At 38.5% G+C, this 19,707-nt stretch overlaps 1 protein-coding gene across 1 annotated transcript in view; it reads right to left on the bottom strand.

Moving 5' to 3' along the window:
- The window catches only part of LOC108900029 (cadherin-7), an 89,101-nt gene that overhangs the window by 38,982 nt on the left and 30,412 nt on the right, over positions 1–19,707 (bottom strand). Inside the window, 2 exon segments of the mRNA XM_051066851.1 lie at positions 3,119–3,238; positions 13,078–13,372. Of these exon segments, the coding sequence (XP_050922808.1) occupies positions 3,119–3,238; positions 13,078–13,372 (415 nt within the window).

Here is a 19,707-nt window from a genome sequence, read left to right as displayed (position 1 = left end):
TTAAAAGTTGATGACACAACAGGATCTTGTTTTTTTACAGGAAACCAGCAGAGCATTTTCAGTAGCATAAATTTTTATTTCCCCAAGGTAGTTCTTCTTGAAAGGTAACTAAATGAAAATGAAGACAAAGGTAACTGAGTGAACACGTTCTAATATTTCTCTCAATTACAGTTGTGTGTCATACTTTTTCAAGGAGCAATGTAAGAGAAAAAATCTCCAGGAAATTCATCAGGAAACCAACAGAGACTTTGAGACAGCATCAATGCTGCTATAAAACCCTACAGCATTTCCCCCTTGACACACAGTTACTGTTTTATAAGAACTCTTTACACTAGGTTGTATTAACGTTAACCCTGTCAAACAAGAGAGCATGTCGTCATGCTTCCCTGCGTCAAGTCCCACATAGAGTCACACCTCTCTGACGGCCATCCATGCTATTCAATTCAGACACCAATATTGCATCTCATAACCATGAGATCCAATCACCTTCTGCGTGGACGGACAGAGAGCCAAGTATAATCGGTCATGGTCAGGCAGAGATGGGCAGCAGACAGCCAAGGCGCTGGCAGGGGCCCAAGGGCTGTATCTGAGTGCACATTTAGGTGTGTGTGTGTGTGTGTGTGTGTGTGTGTGTGCTTGTGTGACAGGTTAATAAACCAGCCATTGTCCTACAGAGAGAGTACCGATGTGGGATTTATCTGTGTGCTTTAAGTTTAACGCTTAAAGCTATACTAAGCAACTTTCTGCACTTAAACCTAAAAATCACTGGGCAGACACCTTTATGAAAACTGACTTTTTCCTTCATGTCGGGAGCAATTAAAGGTTCATTGTCTTGCTCAAGGACACGTTGACATGTGGGCAGGGAGAGCCAGGAATCAAACCACCAATTAACTGCCACACTGCTCAACTTCCAGAATCAACAGGCAACTCTTTTGAAACCATTTTCACCGCAGGAATATGAACCTTCTGAGGAATTCAATTCCTCTACCTGCGTTTTTCACTGAAGAACCAGGGTCTAAACTAAATTCTGGGGAGATAGTTTCACACTCAAAAACGTCCCTGCACTGGGGGTAGTACTTTCTGGATATTCAGGAACTTTAGGGATGGAGCTTGTAGTTCTGCAAATACATTGTTTTACTTACAGTTTTTGACAAAGAATAATTAGGATGGAGCAGCCAAATTGATTTTAAAACTGATGGACCAGTAACAAAGTCCAGGCTTTTACCTCTGTGAAGGTTCCTGGACATCAGTAGTTTGAAAGTAAAAGTTCCTGTAACTTTTGGTGGAAAAACTTTTAGACCCATAAAAGACCCACTACTGTAAAGTGATGAGTCAATCTTCTAATTCAGTCAAATTATTACCAACTATTTTTTGCTTAATGATGGCTTAAAAATGAAAAGAGGAAAAACACTGAGGTAAAAATTCACAGTTTCAAACCAAACTCATCTTCAGGAAGGTGATCACATTAATTGGCCCACAAATGTTTTAGCTTATAAAAGGAACCAAGAGGAATATTTCCCTTAAATTCAAAGATGTACAGCCTCAGAGAGGTCCCAGTGGACCTGTCAGAGCTTAAAGTATCCATGAGGAACTTTTTCATTTGGAGTGTATAAAACATGTAAATGCTAGCCCCCAAAACATGGAAACATGGAAATGATCCCTAATGAAAGCTGCAGCGAGAGGCTTCATTAGTCGAAGGTCTCTAGAAAGTGAAAAACAACATAGAAATTTTGTGATACTGTGCAGGTTTCACAGCCAAATGTACTGAAATTCTGATGCTCACAACATCTTTTTCTCTTCAGACACCACATCCATAACACCAAAACACTACGGAGCCATTTCCTTTCTTGTTATATACATTCATTTTTCTTGACTGCTCCATTTTCTTCCGGTGGTTAGGCTTACTGAATGTTTACAGTGAACCTTACGGGTCACCGTGGAGTTTTTCCCACCAGCCTCCCTCTTATTTCTATGTCTGCTTGAGTGTGAAAAATAAACAACATAAATCCCTGCATTGCAGTGGCTTTCACCAGTTCATGAATTAGAACTACATTCATAAAATCCCAGCATGTGTGTATGTGTTGCTCTTGAAGCAGAGGATGAAGCCTGATATTATGGGATGGCCCATATTTTTCTGTTTTCTGGCGAGAGCGCTTTGCATGAAGTAGCCGAGCCTTAGCAGGGCAGTGGCTAATGAGCCAGCTATGAAGATGTAGCGAGGACTGCCACTGCACTTCTCAGGATAAAACGGCCTACAAGTCAACAAACATCCTCAAATCTTATCATGCAGCTTATTTTAGCACTTCTCTAAGGTCCTTTTTAAACTGATTTCTAATTTAATTGCTGTTATTTTTTATTACACTAAGTAATGAAATGTGCAGTATTTGGTTGTCAGCTGCATTGTATGAAATTGAGTCCTTTAATTTGATGATTGAAAAATTTAGGTGTCAAATGTCTTTGTCGGCATGAAGGCAATAGAGTGTATTCTCTAGTATGAGCAATGCATAAAGTGACACTATTGAAAATAAAAGTTTTCTTCTTAGAAAATCTGAAATGATAAGCAATAGAGCATACTTTTGCTCACTTCCATACACACACTTGTTTTGCAGCTACAGCCTTACTTGTTGTGGTATGACCAGTAGATTATTGTGGCTAATCTTAGCAATATAAGCAAACACACGGTATATGTCTAAATGGATCTTGCTATGTTACTGACAAGGCAATCTTCTTCTGTCATTACAGGTAAACTTAATGTGCTTTACATTACAAAGCCCAAAAAAACTTGATTTTAAATCTTAAAGGGGGTCTTGTCTTACACAATCTTCAACACATGGATTCAAGTCTTGTTCTCTGATTGGTGCATGGAAGTACAAGACATCACCTTTTCCCACTGAGCCCTGCCTCCAATCAGAGCAGCACCAACAACAAAAAAAAAACAAAAAAAAACAAACGGAAATCTTTCATGTGGAATAAACAAAACTGTTCTAGCTTTGGCAGAAAAATCGTGTGCTCATGTAGTCACCCATCACTCTTTGTAAAAAATCTGACTGAGACAGTGTTTTTAGGGCCTTTAAATGACAAATCACAAGCACGTTGGACTGAAAAACGTTGCACAAACCTGTCTTGGGCTCCACTGAGAAATACGGCTGTCCATGGATGATGCTGTAGACCACCCTGGCGCTGTTCCCATATGTTGGGTCATCTGCATCTGTGGCTGCCACTTGCACTACCATGGTTCCTGTGGGCAGACAGCCTTTCATTAGTTTCCAAGACAACATCCAGAAGCCAAGTCAAACAGAGCTAAATGTGGAAATAGTCATCATATCAACTAAGTGTGTGACAAATTCTACTTGAAAGGGGGAAAAAGGGAAAAGGCGATGAAAATGTAACTTCTGAGGCAGTAAATAATCTCATTAGTCATTAGTCCTCCTTTGTTTGGACTGGTGTTTACTTTAGTTTTGTACTGAGTTGAATCTTTATACAAAATGTTTGAGTTTAAAGCAGTTTTTCATAGAAACCTTCAGCAGCACCAAAGATTTGACATGTGCTGTATACTGACTCTTTCTGATTAAACAAATAACACTATCAGTTGTTGCCATCGTTTGCAGTGTGTCTGCTGCAGGATTAAAATGTAACTCCTAGCCTTTAGAGATCATTTTGTCGCTATTGTTTCTATTTGTGTCCTGCAGATCAGTTAGCAGCATCTTTTCCGGTAACTTCAATCTGCTGATTCTAAGTCGGCAGCCAAATGGGTTCTGCAACCCATCTGTGCATGTTAAAGAGGCACTTCACCCCCACCAAAAAAGACAAAGCTAAATTATAATGTATCTCATATCATTACTGATTCCAATATTGCAACTTTTTTTGGTTTCACAAGAGTTTAAATTTGCCCTCCAGCAATGTCACAGGAGGACACTGTATCTTTGTGTTGTATCAAATTCAATAAAATGACACATGACACAGAATTTTAAGAAAAGACACAGTTGGGAAAACATTTTTTCTTTCCTTTCTTCTCTAAAAAAAATAATGCTCACCATTTTATTTTCTGGTTAAAATCTTTGTTAACATGAACAGATGGTAACCTCCCAGTTACTGACTAAGGGTCCACAAAGTGCTTCTGGAAAGGATGTTGATCTGCAGAAGGGAAACTGTAACCATGAAAACAAAATGATATCCGAAGGCAAGAGGCAGGTTTGCAGTCTTGTAGCACAGACATCCTAAATGTTGTTTGTTTAGGACGCTCTGTTAAATTCTGGTTCTGGTAGTGAAAGGCAGATCAGTCTGATTTAATGAAGTGTTCCAGTTGGGTGAATGAATTGTACTGATTTTAGGAGAGTGAAACTGAATTGAATTTAACCAAAAACAACACAAATTACAAATCCAAAAAGGATGTAATGAGCCTAAAATTCATGTAATATTATAAATAAACAAAAATCAATTAAAATAGAATTAATTAATCCTTAATTTACACTGAAATTAAGGTATTTGATATGGTAGCTAGACATCCCTTAATTTATCCATCTATTAAATGATAGAATAAAAAAATACACCCTTATCTGAAAAGCCTCTTATTAAAAAAGTAATCATAATTTATGCTGTATATGGGGCTTTAACTTACATATTAATTTGAAATCATTTTAAAATGTTACTAAGATATATAAACAGTTCTTAAACTAAACAACTTAAAAAAAAACACCTTAAGTTGAAGAGTTATTTTAATGCCTAAATTAAGTAGATTTTAAAGCTTGGACATGTTTGATGTTGCTGATTGAAATATTAGACAAATGTTACATCAGCTGTCATAGCAAATATGCAGCTCATTTCACTGGCCAGCAGACAAGTCAATAGACTAATCACAGACTGGGGTTTTTGTTCTCTCCTCTTATTGATCACTTCTTGTCTCAGGGTCAGCTGCAAACTTGTCTCTTCATATCTCCATAGCAACTCGCAGCCTTCAGAATGCTGCTTGTAAACTATGGCCTAGTCCACACTTATTCGGGGATTTATTAATTAACTAAATCATTATCATCATTTATTTGTTTATAATTTCGTAGAAACTATACGAACAAGCGCTGTCACATAAGGTAACATGTTAAATACATCTCCAATAATACCAAAACAAGCTCGCTACAGATTTTTGACAGTAATCGTGTGATAAATCAGTCTGTGTGTGCTCATGCTGCAGAGCAGTCATCCAAAATTTGGGACATGCCAGATATTCAACAGTCGTCCAGGAACCAGACCACAGTCGTCATTCAAATGATTAATCAAGCATCAGGACCTTGCTCAAACTACACCTTAAATGAAAACGAATCTCATCGAAATCTGGCCTGATTCCAAAATTTGTCATGGCCGACCAATTGCAAAATCAGACCGAATCCATACAGTGCTTACTCAGCATTAGTGTTTGCAAACTGTTGAGGGGTAAAAACAAATTGATGTTGGGCCTAGGCTTTTATGCACACACTGTTAATAGCTGTTGAAATACTGTTGTTTTTTTGTTTTTTTTTAAGAAGGAAGAAGGAGAACCAACATGTTAAAAAACACAGGCCCATACAACAAGTTCAAGTCCATGTGCTAGTATTATACTATGGGCACATCATTTACCCATAAAAATATGACAATAGCTCAGGTTTGATAGAAAGGGAAGGTATCTGTTACTACAGTGTAAAATAAATGTTTTATTTTATGTTGAACTGGAGGAATATTAGTTATTGCCATGTCACCTTAGTCTCAGGGAAAAAACTGACATTATGCAGTGGAGTGCTGCAGATAAAGTTATAAAACCCAAGCTATAAAGCCTGGTTTTGTTTTAGTGGCCAGCAGTCCCCCCCCTCCAAAATCCCAAAACTTCCCTCCAGCCTACAAGCAGGAAATTTGTTTTCAAACTCGACTGAGAACTCTGCTGACAACTGACAACTGTTGTTTTAGCGTGCAGTGGAGTATTGTCCTCTCCCACTCTCCCTCCGAGGCAGAGACGAAGACATCAGACATGACTCCTTATGCATTTCTCTTTAAATGTACCAACTGAACGCGGCTGATGTGACTTGAGCTGACAGCCGTGGCTTGGAAGGTAAGGCAGAGAAGCGTTTGAAGATTTCACAGAGAAAAACATAATCAGCGACAATCAGTGCCAATCAATTTCAATAGGTCATTCATTATGGTATAAATGAGCCTTGTTTCTCCAACTGGGCTCATTTCACGGGCACATTTTTTTTTTCAGGCAAATTTTAGGTAAGAGAATTGATATCCATCTGATAACTGGGAGGAAAAGCCATGTAATAAAAAGCTGAAATATCACAAACAACCATTATGGCGCAGGCTATTTTTTGCTGTTAGACTGTACGTCAGAGTTGGTCTTAAAGATGACGCCTACAGTAAGGGTGAAATCATCAACAACAGACATTGTTGAAATAACCTTGAAAATGAAGATCCACCATTTTCCATTTGTCTTTTCCAGGTGAGATAAATAACTGGCCTATGCTTGAATATTTCACTTTAATGGTTAGCTGCACATACTACTGTATCTGGCTTAGTTTGAGCTTGTATTGTAGCATCTGACACAAAGTGCTGTCTTACAAGTTGGTGATATTTTACTTTGAAGCAAACATCCTAATAAAAATCTCACTTTCTAACATGAGATGTATTTTACAGGCTTTTTACAGAATGAAGTGATCATGGAAATTGAAGATTAGAGTCCTTCCATTCTGGCTGTAAAGCAGAATTAACAGGCTCTGGCCCTGGATGTGAACAATATAATGAAAAAAAAAAAAAAGCTTGGTGAAGCTGGAGAAGTTATCACCAGGCCAGTTGGAGAAGGACACCCAGATTATATCATCACCTCTTAGTCATGACAGGTTATATTACAGGTAGTTTAAAACACCAAGGTCAAAGGATGACTGCATGAAAGAGAACTCAGGCGACGTCTAAATCTCTATTACAGGTTGATAGTTAAAATCACTTCACACAAGGCACGGCAGTAAATTAACATTCAATATGGACTCGGATGGAGCACAGCTTTTAAAGGTTTTTTTTTTTAGTGGTTTCCTACAGGTTGTTTGCCCTGTGAGTCCAACAAACATCCTGTTCTAACAATAATATCAGGAATGAAAAGTAATACCAGCTGGGTGAGCTGGATGTCAAAAAAAAAAAGCAATGAACAATCTGAAATTTGAATAGATTGTTTCTGCTCCACAAGGCTGTCATCTGCTACTCAATTTGCCCTGTCTGTGTCCCTTCAATATTTGTCCATCTTCATTGATGTGATGGATCAGATCTTCACTTTTTTTTTATTTATTCCCCCACAGCTGTGCACAAAACAGGTTTCCTAATCAATTCTGTATCTTGGGTGAGCAACTGTCATCTGCCAGTAATGAAAATAAATGTGGCATGCTTAATCTGAATGGGAGACAGGTATTCCTCAGCCACTCACATATAAAGGCTGTCAAGAACAATATGCATTTCTGAAAATATGTTTGTTGTGAGGACTGTGACCCAGATAGTAACTTACAACTTCTATATATTAATATGAAAATACTGCATGTATGTTCAAATGAAGGGCCATCTTCTGCATGTAGAAATACAAATCATTTTTCATGTGACTGAAGGTGAACAAATTTGAAACCATTATCTGTAACTTGAAAATTGAACTGCAACATACATAAAAAAATAATAAATAAATTTAAACATTTCATTTAGGTCCAGTAATTTTGCATTGCCTTCATGAGTATTCAAAGAAGGTAACGTTGATTAAGTTGATTATATTCATGCACATTCACACCTGCTCCCCGCTGTTTCAGATAAGCAGGGATTATTGCTTAGAGTTCAATTCACATTCATTTGCAACTGCAGGAGCAAAAATGAATGACAACACTTTTAAAGAAAGTTCCCAGCTTCCTGCTGTTTTCTATGTGTGTTTTAACACAGCACCTCAGTGTCCATTTCATTAGGTACACCTGTATATTATACAATCCAACACAGCTGTTCCGCCACTATTAAACAGAGGTGTTTCATATTTAAAAAATTAGAAATACCTCTCAATATAATGTAGTCCAGTATAATAACACCTTTTCATGAAGACAGATGTTATGGCAGAGCAGTTGTATTGGATCGCATTAGATTGTAAAGGTGTACCTAATAAAGTGGCCACAGTGTTTTTCATAGCCCACAATGCAAAGTAAAATCAGCATGACCCCAAAGCTCCACTTACAGTGAGAAAATAATTAGAATCAACTTTTAAAGAGGAACACTTTTTTTTTTTTTAATTTCCAGAATTAAACGACCATCCCATCCTTGATCTCCACTCTCATGAATTAGACAGGAACAATGACAGCTGGCTGGTGAGTAGTAAATTCAAGAGCTGTGGCCTTGGGTTGACATTACATTCTCTATGCTTGTAATGAGCCCTCAAACTGCTCCTTTGGCCCTTCGCTGTGCAGCGGGACAGAGCCAAGGCTCACGATTGTCACACCTCCAACTGTCCTCAAGCTCTCTTGTCTTTTATTTGACATCCCAGCCGTGATTAAGACAAAAGCCTTCAGAGATCCTCGGGCCATAAGGTCTCCGTGTGTATGGACGAGCCCTGCCTCTAATTACTTTAATTAATTAAATTCATGATTTCCTCTAAATTGAACCCATTCATCAGCAGTGCAGAGCTGTGACCATTAATGATTTAAAGACATCTATAAAGGAATTATTGAGGACAAGAGGTGCTTGGCCCTTCCCTGTTCTTTACTGCATTGATAATTGCTTTGAGCAGATATTTACAAAGGAAGGCAATGCATTATTCTCCTGTTGTTCTCACGACTTGTGATGAAGACCTTCACAGGAGCTGGCAGAGTAAATAAAGTGGCGAGGGTGACCCTGCATCTCGGCGCTCGTTGTGTGAACGCATCCTCCTCTGTGGTTGATGTACCGAGTTGCTGTCTTATCTCGGGTTGGACACGAGACTCCAAGCCCTTGTACTCTAATCCTCTGGTTCCTTAAGCCTGAGCTCTGTACCCCCCGTTGACAGTCGGCTGTGTAATCCTTCAGAGATCTCCGTGCCTGTGTTGTAAGCACTCCCTTGGAACGACTCCCACTCCGACTGTACGCCTGCTCAAATTTTCACTTTGACTTTGAAGGTTCTGAAAAACCCATAAACACCTTTGTTTACTCTAATTTCCATCTGTACAGTACCACGTATGCTTGAGGTACTGATGGTGAGACGCAGAGTTAGTTTTTTTTAGCTCTCAGTGTTTATGGGTGTATGGAAGTACAGTGTGGTTGCATATACTTTACTGATAGAGCCCTGAGCCCTGAATAAAAAAAATATACATATTAACAATTGATCATATATGTAGTAGTCTATATATGTAAGGGGTTACACAAACTCATTAACCCACAGACAACTGTCACTTGACTCTGCAGCTTCCTTCAGCTCTAAGGAGCTTTATAGCATCATTTTTGGGGGGTTTCTGGCCCACAACTTCATTGTTTTGTTTAACTACCCTTATTCCAAAAAAGTCAATATTCCTGCTAGGCTGTTTACCTGGCTAATGAAAAAGAATCCTCCACTAATATTCCTGTTTATATGCAGCCATGCTTACTTCGATTAACGTAAACACTTCCCTTTCATACATCCACTTGATATCCAAGTCTTTCATAATGTTAAAATATAGGTGTGTTTCTCCTTTTGTCCACAAATGTGGGCTTTTCTTCTGGACATACATCTATATTCCAGCCTTGTCAACTGTTATCTTGTTGGTCTATGTACAAGACACACAGCTGATCGTTAACAGGCGAGAGGCTGTGTGTCGCAAACTGCCGTAAAAACCCCAATTGAGATGTGTAGTGTACACATGTCCTAAATTCTGAATAATATCCCTAAATTCAGAAAGAGGCTAAATTTGGATTTGGAGTTATTGCAAGTTTGAAGAGCAACTTCACACCTTATTTTAGCTTAAAAGCACCCCCTTAATATTAAAAAATGCATTCAAAGCCAGAGCACACACTCCCACCACTGGTTACCACATGACCACGGACACTCCATCTCTCAGTCTCTCTACACATGTAAAAGGAGTTCTATACATTCTGGAAAGATTGTAAGGCAACGTCATAGACTTTTATAGAGTTTTGCTTGAATTACTAAATTTTCTTTAAAAAAAAAAAAGCCAAGAACTCCCATTTCACTTTATTCTATAGACAGGCACAAGAGTATGTTGACAGTATAAAAGTGGATGCACTTCTAATTCAGTAACTCAAAGAAGATATATTCTTAAGTCACTCATTAAAGATATTCTCAGGTACTTGCTAATGATGCCTGTTGTACCTTCTCTTGCATATTTTAATAAAGCTATGCTGATTGTGCAATGAATTTGACATAATTTGAGTAGCAAATCTACATCTTTTCAACATACTAAGAGGACTGATTGCTAGGCCTCAATTCTGATAATGAACTATGCAGATTGCACTGCCTCACATAGTCAATTTCTGTTTGTGTACAGGATCTGTATCAAATATTTGAAATAGCATGTTTTATTTCCTATTTCCTCAGAGGACCACTGCCACTGCATTTTGACTATGAAAGTTCATGACCTGAAAAAGCTTCAAGAAATAATCAATAACTGGATGGAACACCTCGAGAGAAAATAAATGTGATTTATCATGCACATAAACCAATATCTAGGTTTGAAGTTATCTCAAACTCTGTGCCTGTATTTTTTTAAATCCAATGAAAAGGCCATATCACTTTTTTCTGTGTATTGACAGCCAAGTTAATGTCTGTCTCCACCCCATCAGTCACAGCTAACTTGTGATTAGACCACAGCTCCCAGCATGCCTTGGAGCACCTTGGGGACCCCTAGGAGAAGCTGGAGGAAGTTAAGGATGTATGTGCTGCTCAGCTTACTGTGTTGCCACTGTGAAGTGGCAAGATAATGGATGGATAGAAATTTATTTGTCTGTATAAGACATTTTTCAGACACACTTCACTTTCAGCAGGCAGGTATGTGTAAGTACTAGCTAGCATGAAGTCTGAGCCCAATTTGTGGAAAGAATGCCTGTGGCCTTTGAGGCTGATTCAGGACTTAAGTTTGCTTGACTCAGTTTTTAAACATGCGTCATTCATCAACATTTCTAAGCCTAGAGGTCTGTGCTGGCATATGTGAGGTGATAAATATGTAAATTAAGATGCATCAGACTTCACACTACAATACACTGTGTCTGACTGACTAAAACCACCATGAAACAGCATATTGAAAGCATTTAATGCTCAGCACCACCTATTTCCTGTTGACCAAAATTTAGAATTTAAGTCATGCTTAGAAAGAAAAAATAACTTAAACCATCTTTGATAAACTGATAAAATAGATTTAAGTGCCATATTCATGTCTATATAAACACACACAGACCATGGCTTATCAATATGGAGGTCATTCTCTCTCACTCCAGCTGTGTTCCTAATACACCTGCTAAGTTGAAAGGCCTCAGGATGTTGTTGTCGCTCATTTGCATTTACTCCCATTTTGAGCTTGAGCTTGACTCGTTCAAAACCTTAGAGGAAATCTTGACCATGCAGGCAGTTAATGACAGGGTCTGATATGATGACTTCCTCAAGGAGTGCATTTATAACAGACAGATAAAAAAATATCTGCAGTAATAAATGCTAATGTAATCAACGAAATATGACCTGCTGAGTCCTTCAGACAACTATATTAGGCTGTATAATGCTTTTAACAGCAATATGGCCTATTGGTCTCTCAGTCTGTTGGCCCACCACTTTAGACTAGTTTGAAATATCTCAACAACTAGCAGACAGACTGCAATGACATCCTCAGAGGATGAACGAACTGACTTTTTCTTCCAGTGCCACCATGAGGTTGACATTTGTAATTTTGGAGAAATACCTGGGTAACTAGTGGATGATATTTTGAATGGCTAAAGTCTTGTACCTATGATTGTAAATGTAGTTAAGGGAAATCTACTTATTTTAAGTTAATAACCATGTCATCAAACAATTTAAAGGATATATATATAAGGATATATATATGTATATAGATAGATAGAAGTTTCAGAGTCTTGTTAACCAATCAATGAGTAACTGGAACTGCACTTATTAGAGGTCAGAAAGCTGAACATGATGTCAGTAATTGCAATGTACAAATTTTGTGTATATCAAATTAATAACTCTAATGGACCTGATAAATAACTTTATACTGTTTACAATTACCTTTATCTTTTACAAGCTAAATATATTTCTGATTTCCACACACAATATAAACCCTTCAGACCTCTCAGGGTATCTGCCACTCGTCTGTTTGCTGTCCACTTATTTGCACATATCTGAAACTTTCAGAACACTTGAGACTTACTACTTTTAATCAACACTGCAAACCTAAACATCATTGTACATCATTGGTCATGATTAGATCTTGGCCTGCTTCATTTTTTTGCACATTTTTGGCCTCTTATTTGTTTTCCCTTTTGCTTTTGCTTTCTGTTATTTCACAATATCTTTTGTGAACTACTTTGAATTGGCTTGCCTTGTCTAAAGTTCCAAGGGCATCAAAGCAGTGAAAATCTTTGTACATCATCATGCTTTCAAAAACTAAATCAAATTTAAAAACTCAAAGACCTCAAGAGGATAAGAGTCCATGGCCTTATGTATCAGCATATTGGTGAAAAGCACAAAGAAGCCAATAAAGCTGCATGCTCTGGCTAATGGATTCCCAAATCCAAGTGGTATAACCTGGACCTCAATTGATGTGGGGCTCATGTACAAGAAGAACTTCATGTAGTTTAAATTATGCCCACTGTGATTAGCATGTATTGAGTCTCACAAAGCGAACACCCTGGATTCAAATTAATATTGCAAACTTCCCGATTCCCCCCATGACCTAAAGACTGAGAGAGATGAAGACAAATTCAGTGAGGTGGAAAATTATCAAATGCAGATGTTGGAGCGAGGGCAAGTCAAAGAGAAAGTCAGAGTATGAGAGAGAGAGCTGAAAAGAAGGATAAAGTGCAAGGATGGAGAACATATTGGAAAAAAGGGGGAGTCGTTATGAGATTATATTTAAGACAAATGGGGAGGCTTACCTAAGGGTGACATCTCTGGTACCCCTGCCAAGTACGGTCCATCAAGAAACTTTGGCTCATTATCATTGATGTCCTGGACCTTGACCACAAATTCAGACTTGGGCTCTACGGGTAAATTAGTGAGACGGTCTACAGCTTGAGCTTGGAGGGTGTAGTAAGCCTGTGCCTCCCGATCAAGCCGCTTTGTGGCATGGATGTCTCCTGTGTTCTCATCAATGGTGAAGATGGAGGTGGCGCCCTCACCAGATAACACATACTTCACTTTGCCATCTCCTTTATCCACATCTGAGTGTAGCTGTTGGAAGAAAAGACAACATCAGTGTAATGGTGGGTATATAAGTGAATAATCTACTGGAGCAAAAATAACCTAAATATTTTAATGGTAATGCTAGACTGGCTAGAGGGCTTCCGTCTTTTATTATTAAATACTGATTACACAAAAGAGATAGTTCACATCACCTATTCAGAGATAACAAGCTAAACTGATTGAACTGGAATTTAAACTTGGCTTTATTTTAGTATATTTCCTGTCACTCATCTAATTTAATATACTGTATAAATATCTCATATTAAATGCTACTAAAATATGTAAATGCTGTATGAAATATTTAATATTTACACCATGTGAATTTTCACTTCTGTGTCAGGCTGATAAAAACAACACAAGCAAAGACATATCATGTGTGTTAGACAAACATCCAAATTGGATCAAAAGAGCAAAACATGCACCATTTATGCATGAATGAATTCTGTTACAAACTGCCATCGTGATTTGCATTCGGCTACAAATAATGGAATGAAATGAAATGCTGCCATTTACTGCAATGCCACTGTGATTTGCTAACTAATGTAATGGTCATTATAAATGATCAAACTAACAATTTTTCCATTAAAACCTCCAGCAAAAACTAGCTCATCTCACATAAAAAACAAATTCTACAGCTATTACAAAATGTGTTTGAATCAATAACACAATGATGAATGATTCACCAAATGGGCCCATGGTTTTCATGGTTTCCAGCCAGAAATCTATCATTAGTAATGTCAAGGTCAAATGAGTCCTCAGAAAACATTTATCATTTACATTTTTGCCAAAGTTTTATAAGAAAACTTTCAAAATCTGCTTTAAAAAGCTGCACTCAGAAAATATACACCTGCTCCAGAGAAGACACTCTACTATGTTCAACCACTTTGCTATGATACTGATGTCAGGTGTAGTTAGTTCTTAGATAGTGAAGAATACAATATTCAAACCACCACTTCAATAGCAATGAGTGAATGCTCTGTTGAGTGAAAGCTAGACTCAGTGTTCCATGTTGCACTTCTTTTCATTCATTTTCTGCCCTCTGGCATAAAAAGGAGAACAGATGGTTTAGTTGCTAGAAAGAAGTCAATGTTCTTTGTGCAATATCTCAGTGACATACTGTATTACATGACATTTGTATATTAAAGCTCAAATGTTTTCAGCAGTTCCCTCTAATTACCATTAAGAGTAGCCAACATGTAAAGACTCTCTACTGATGACAAAAATGATTCCTTAGATCTTTGCCTTGAGAATCAATAGTAAGAGTTGAGGTCATGTACGAAGAGCCATGCTGTCAGATCAATCCTTTTTGATGGCCATATAAACCATCCTTCTCTAAAACTAGTGGCACACGAGTTCACATCTTCAAAATAAAGCTTTTCAGTTCAATGAATAATTCCTATGAAATTCAAGTTTTGATTCTTAGAGTAGCTAGAATAGGCAAAAATATTAATAGAATTTATAATGATGCATAGAAAGACGTACAGGTCTACAGAGAAGTCTGACAAGCAACATTTTGATCAGTGAACCTTTGTAGTCACTACAACAACCCTCTGCTTATGACAGAGGTTTAATCCCAGAAGAACAAGTCACGAGTTTAAAGATGACTTTAAGACCCCAACTCAAAGTACACCTGCAAAAAATAATCCTTGAACAACTCTAAAGAAAGAACTCTTGAAGCTTCTTGGAGCATTAAAATTACTATGACAAGTAACCAACCTTGAATAATCCTTTTTGAAGTCAAAGCTGTCTGATGGCCATCAATCCCTTCAATGTGCTGAACATCAGAGTGAACACAAAAACTGTCATATATCTTAGGGGAAGGCCATTGTTGGTATTTAAAGATGGACAGATGGACCATTTTTAACTGTCAGCATTTAGCAGAGTGCATATTTCTGCCTTTGCTCTATCACCTCAAACATGACAGAACACCTCAATTAACAGCAGAGTATGCAGAGCGAGCTTTTAGTGGATATTTTCAGGAAATGTTTTTTCCTGATCCTTGATATTTGGTGTTAAATGTGCACAGAATAAAGCTTCAATTGAAGCTGTAATATCTCCACAATTCTTCTCCTACCAAGAATTTTGAATCTTGTTGCCTCCAAACCAGCGATTATAGGAAAGACTGGGCTGAGTATTTGTCTGTTAAAATTTGCTCTTCTGGGCTAGCTGCTTACCTGCTTACTCGCAAGCCAGGCTCACTCCAGCCTGTTGCACTAAGACAATGGTTTTTGTAAAGTCTCACACTGCCAGTGATCACAGTGTAAACATAACAAACTAATAGGGGTACTCTGGGGATAAAGTATTGCAGCAGATTAAAAAAAAGAATAGTCAAAACTGATGCTGATTGCTGATGCTGCAAGCTATCCCAATTCAAGTCTCAAAAATGGGTCAAGCTCCAAAAACAATGTATCCTACGTTTGCTATAGTCCAACTTTAGAAAACTCTTTCCAGAGCCACAAAAGATATTACACATTTTCATGGGTGGAGTAGCACTCCTTCGGTAAAAATGGTGGAGTGCCCCTTTAATATTGTGTAATTCGACCTATAAATCAATCTGAAAAACAAACAAAGAACTGTCAGTGTAAACCATCTCAAGACATGGTGGATGCCCCATAAAACCAACAGAACTACCTCAAAGAGGGGCGATACAGTCCTAAAGAGGCTGATATACTCCGTCAGAACTGAACAATGTCACGTTTTCCCCCTCCCTATGATGGCCAGCTTTCACTCTGCCTTGGACCTCTAGTTCACTTGTTTGTTGTTAAGAAATCTTGAGAATGTAAATATAAAATGAATCCAAAAGATTCAAAAGAGATTTTGTAGCATATCGCAAGTGGGAGTTTGATCCTCAAAGCAGCACTGGAAATGTTTTATGCAAAAATACTTCTGTCCCAGTTGAGACCCTATGGTTACTCAGGGTTATGATACTGGATGTTCTACACCCTACCCCTTAACTGTGCTTTGAAATTTATTTGGTGAAAATGCATAATCTTCAATAAGAATGCTCGTAAAGCACAGCTGGAGATCCAAACACAGCTTTTTCATTGGTTTAGATGGCACCAATGCCTCACAATCCTCCAGCAAATGATCAAAAAACTTGGGCAACACTAAGATAAACCTTCTCCAAGTTCACAAAACACATGCAAACTGGATGGACAAATTCCAAAGAAAGCTCCAGTTTCCATGGAATTGTGAAGAGCTGATCAACTGTTCCAGGAGCTGGACAGAAACCACAATACTCCTTCTGAAATTGAGATTTGTCAATCAGTTGGTACCTCCTTGTCAGCACTCTTGTCAGATTGGTCTGTGTTTCCTAAAGGAGCCTGAGGCACTGTTCCTGAACTCCAAGTGACACTGAAGAGGCGTGTTACCAGCGCCAGAAAGCAGCCGGAGCCTTTTGCGTCTCAAAGCGAAATTTCCTCCACCCCCAGCACCGTGCAGCTGTGGCACTTTCTAACTACTACTAACCTCTGCCAGGGAGATGGCTAAGGCTTAGAACAAGTCTGCAGACAGACCTTCCTCATGTCATTCGGGTTCAGGAGTTCTTCCCTGTATTCCTACCACTGCATGATACCCAGTTATACACTGTGCCTAAAAGGTTTCTAGAGATTTGTAATATTTAAGAAATGTATCATTCTGATTATTTTTTACTGTCAAAAAGGAACAAGAGTGTACAATGCTTTTCAATTACATACTGTCCCTTCTTGTTGTTTATTGTGTAGAGCACTGAATGGCATTACTTTTTATAATACAACATAGTCACAAAGGATTATTGCTGAAACTCTTCTTTCAATTTATCTGTAAATGTCAACATCTCATTACGGGATAAATAACAATGGTATTTCAGGTTCTAAGCCTGTGCTGCAGGGGTAGAGAATGATTAGGTCAATATTATTATATTGGTAGCGCTGAAGGAGTACATACTGAACAGAGGATACAAGAAAGGTCTTTTATTAATGGAATCCATCAGCTGGCTGATGGATGCCATGTTAGGGGCACGATGATTGCATTGGCTGTGTCCTCAAGCCTCAGCATGCATATGCCACCCCTCTTACGGAGCTCACTGTGTTTATTCGCCATCTCCTGCTGTCAGGAGCAAACTTGAGGGAAATTGTCAGTCGTGGGGAGAGTCAACATTTAATCTTGAGGAAGCCATCCATGGCGGTTTGTTTCCAGTAAATGCCATGGACAAGGAGGACAAAGCTGACAGGCCACAAAGCATGCAAGCCAGGTCAGAGGCCAAGCACACTATGTGGTCTTTTCAGTGAACTGTTTGGTTTGCTCCATTTCCCACTCTCTGCCTGGCTATAGGACACACAATAGTGCAGCAACTGGCTTCACATATTCCTATCTCAAAATCTCATCAGCACTGAGGACTACATAAAATATGTATAGCTTGGCAGGGCTTATTAAAAGTATACCCTGGTCAAATACTTCTCTCGCTCATTAATCTAACCCATTTTAAAACCGTCGCTGCTCATTTTCAGGTGGTTTTTGAAGTTTCAACTCTTATTACTTTTACTGAACACCATAGTTGCTTCACTTGCAAAAATGTAAATACTCCTCTGTAATTCTTCTCTTTGCTTCCCTTGAGGTGAGCATAACAGCATGCAGCACGGCACTCTGCGATGGTGTAGCTCAAAGGCACTCCCAGGGATTGTGAAGGTGGGGTGGGATCTGAACATGAACCCTTCTGAAATCAGTGCTGACACTTATCATCACTTTGTATGCAGGCAGTTCTCGAGGGACCAGCCTGTTAGCTTTGTGTTTGCTTGTTTACCTTGTAGCGAGGGAGAAGGGTAAAAAGCATGAAAGAACCCATAACAAACCCACTGATACATGCTTATCCTATCACTATAACTACGGCACAGTGTGTTCAGATTGTTCTTGCATTTGAATTTTCATTTTTGCCACTCTGTGCTACATGAAAACTTGTGTTGGTTGGTTAATTCTATTTTGTTTCTCTTTACGCTCATTTGGTTTGGCTCTATGCAAAACTAGAAGTAGAAAAATATAAAGGCCTCAAATAAGACCAAAAATAAATATAAATAAAAAGACACACCCCAAAACACACATTTTCAGCTTTGTATTTACGTCTCTCTTGACTTGAGTACAATTTCTTCTATTCAATGGACTGTGCACAATCCAAAATGGATACAAAAGTCCATACCTACAGGCAACCTGTGAGCAATCTTGGATCCAGTACACTAAAACAGCCTCTGCCACTGCTCAAGAGCCCTTAATCAACAATCGCCCTCAAGATATTTCACAGAGCAGCTTGAACGGCGGGGCTTAACAGGGTCTCTACAAGCTAGGTAGTGCAGTATGTATCAAAAACAACCCTAAAATAAAATGTGAAACAATGACAATGTTCCCTGAGAAATAGATGGTGCACAACCTGCCCACAATAATCCTTCCCATAGTGTAAATCATAGACCATATATCCCCCAAAAAACTGGAATTTAAGTAAATATTATTGGACAATATGGGCCATATGTAAAGCCAGCAGGGAGCCCAGACTCATTAAATAACACATACATGAAGCTCAGATAAAAGAAGGAGAGCAGAGGGGGCAAAGACGGGTCATTCTGCGACACAAAAAGAGCTAAAAATGTAGATGGGGGGGCTTTAGTGCAGCTGTCACTGACATCAGCTCCCGACATGCTTGGTTTTTCATCTATTCACTCAGCCATGTTCTGGTGAGTAGCCATGGTGCTGTGCTCTGAGAGAGGCTCAGTGGCTCAGCCTCTCCTCTTTCATTTCAAGCTGGGAGGTGGGGAATTAGCAGCCACCATGTAGAAACTGTTAGCACACACAGTGGTGTGCAGTTGCATGGGATCTGTACACACAGATTTATCCTTATTCTACTTATAATTATAAATGATTTCTAATTTTGATTTTGGATTATCTTATTATTATATTATCTCCTCAAGTTCTCTCATGTCTTTTTTACTCTTCATGTTTTGCATTTGTAGGCTTTTGTTCTAAATGTAAATTTCAATATGTATCAGAGTTTTATCACCTTATAAAGCACTTTGGCGCTGTGCTTTGAAAGATTTTCATTTTTGTCATATGCAAGCTAATCAGACATGGATTATGCACACATATGCATACATACAAACACACAAAAACAGGACATGTGATTATGGTATTTGTTTGGATTAGTGCCATATGGAGTTGAGTAATTAAGATGAGATGAGTAGATTCTAGAATTAAGGCATACACTGATGAGACAAAATATTATGACCACCTGCCTAATATGCCATTAGTCCAAAACAGCTCTGACCCAGTGAGGCACAGATTTTACAGGACCTCAGAGGGTG

Source organism: Lates calcarifer, linkage group LG24, assembly GCF_001640805.2.
Source record: "Lates calcarifer isolate ASB-BC8 linkage group LG24, TLL_Latcal_v3, whole genome shotgun sequence".
Taxonomy (NCBI): domain Eukaryota; kingdom Metazoa; phylum Chordata; class Actinopteri; family Centropomidae; genus Lates; species Lates calcarifer.
The sequence above is the reverse complement of the archived record's forward strand: the minus strand, read 5'-3'. Positions and strand labels throughout refer to the sequence as shown.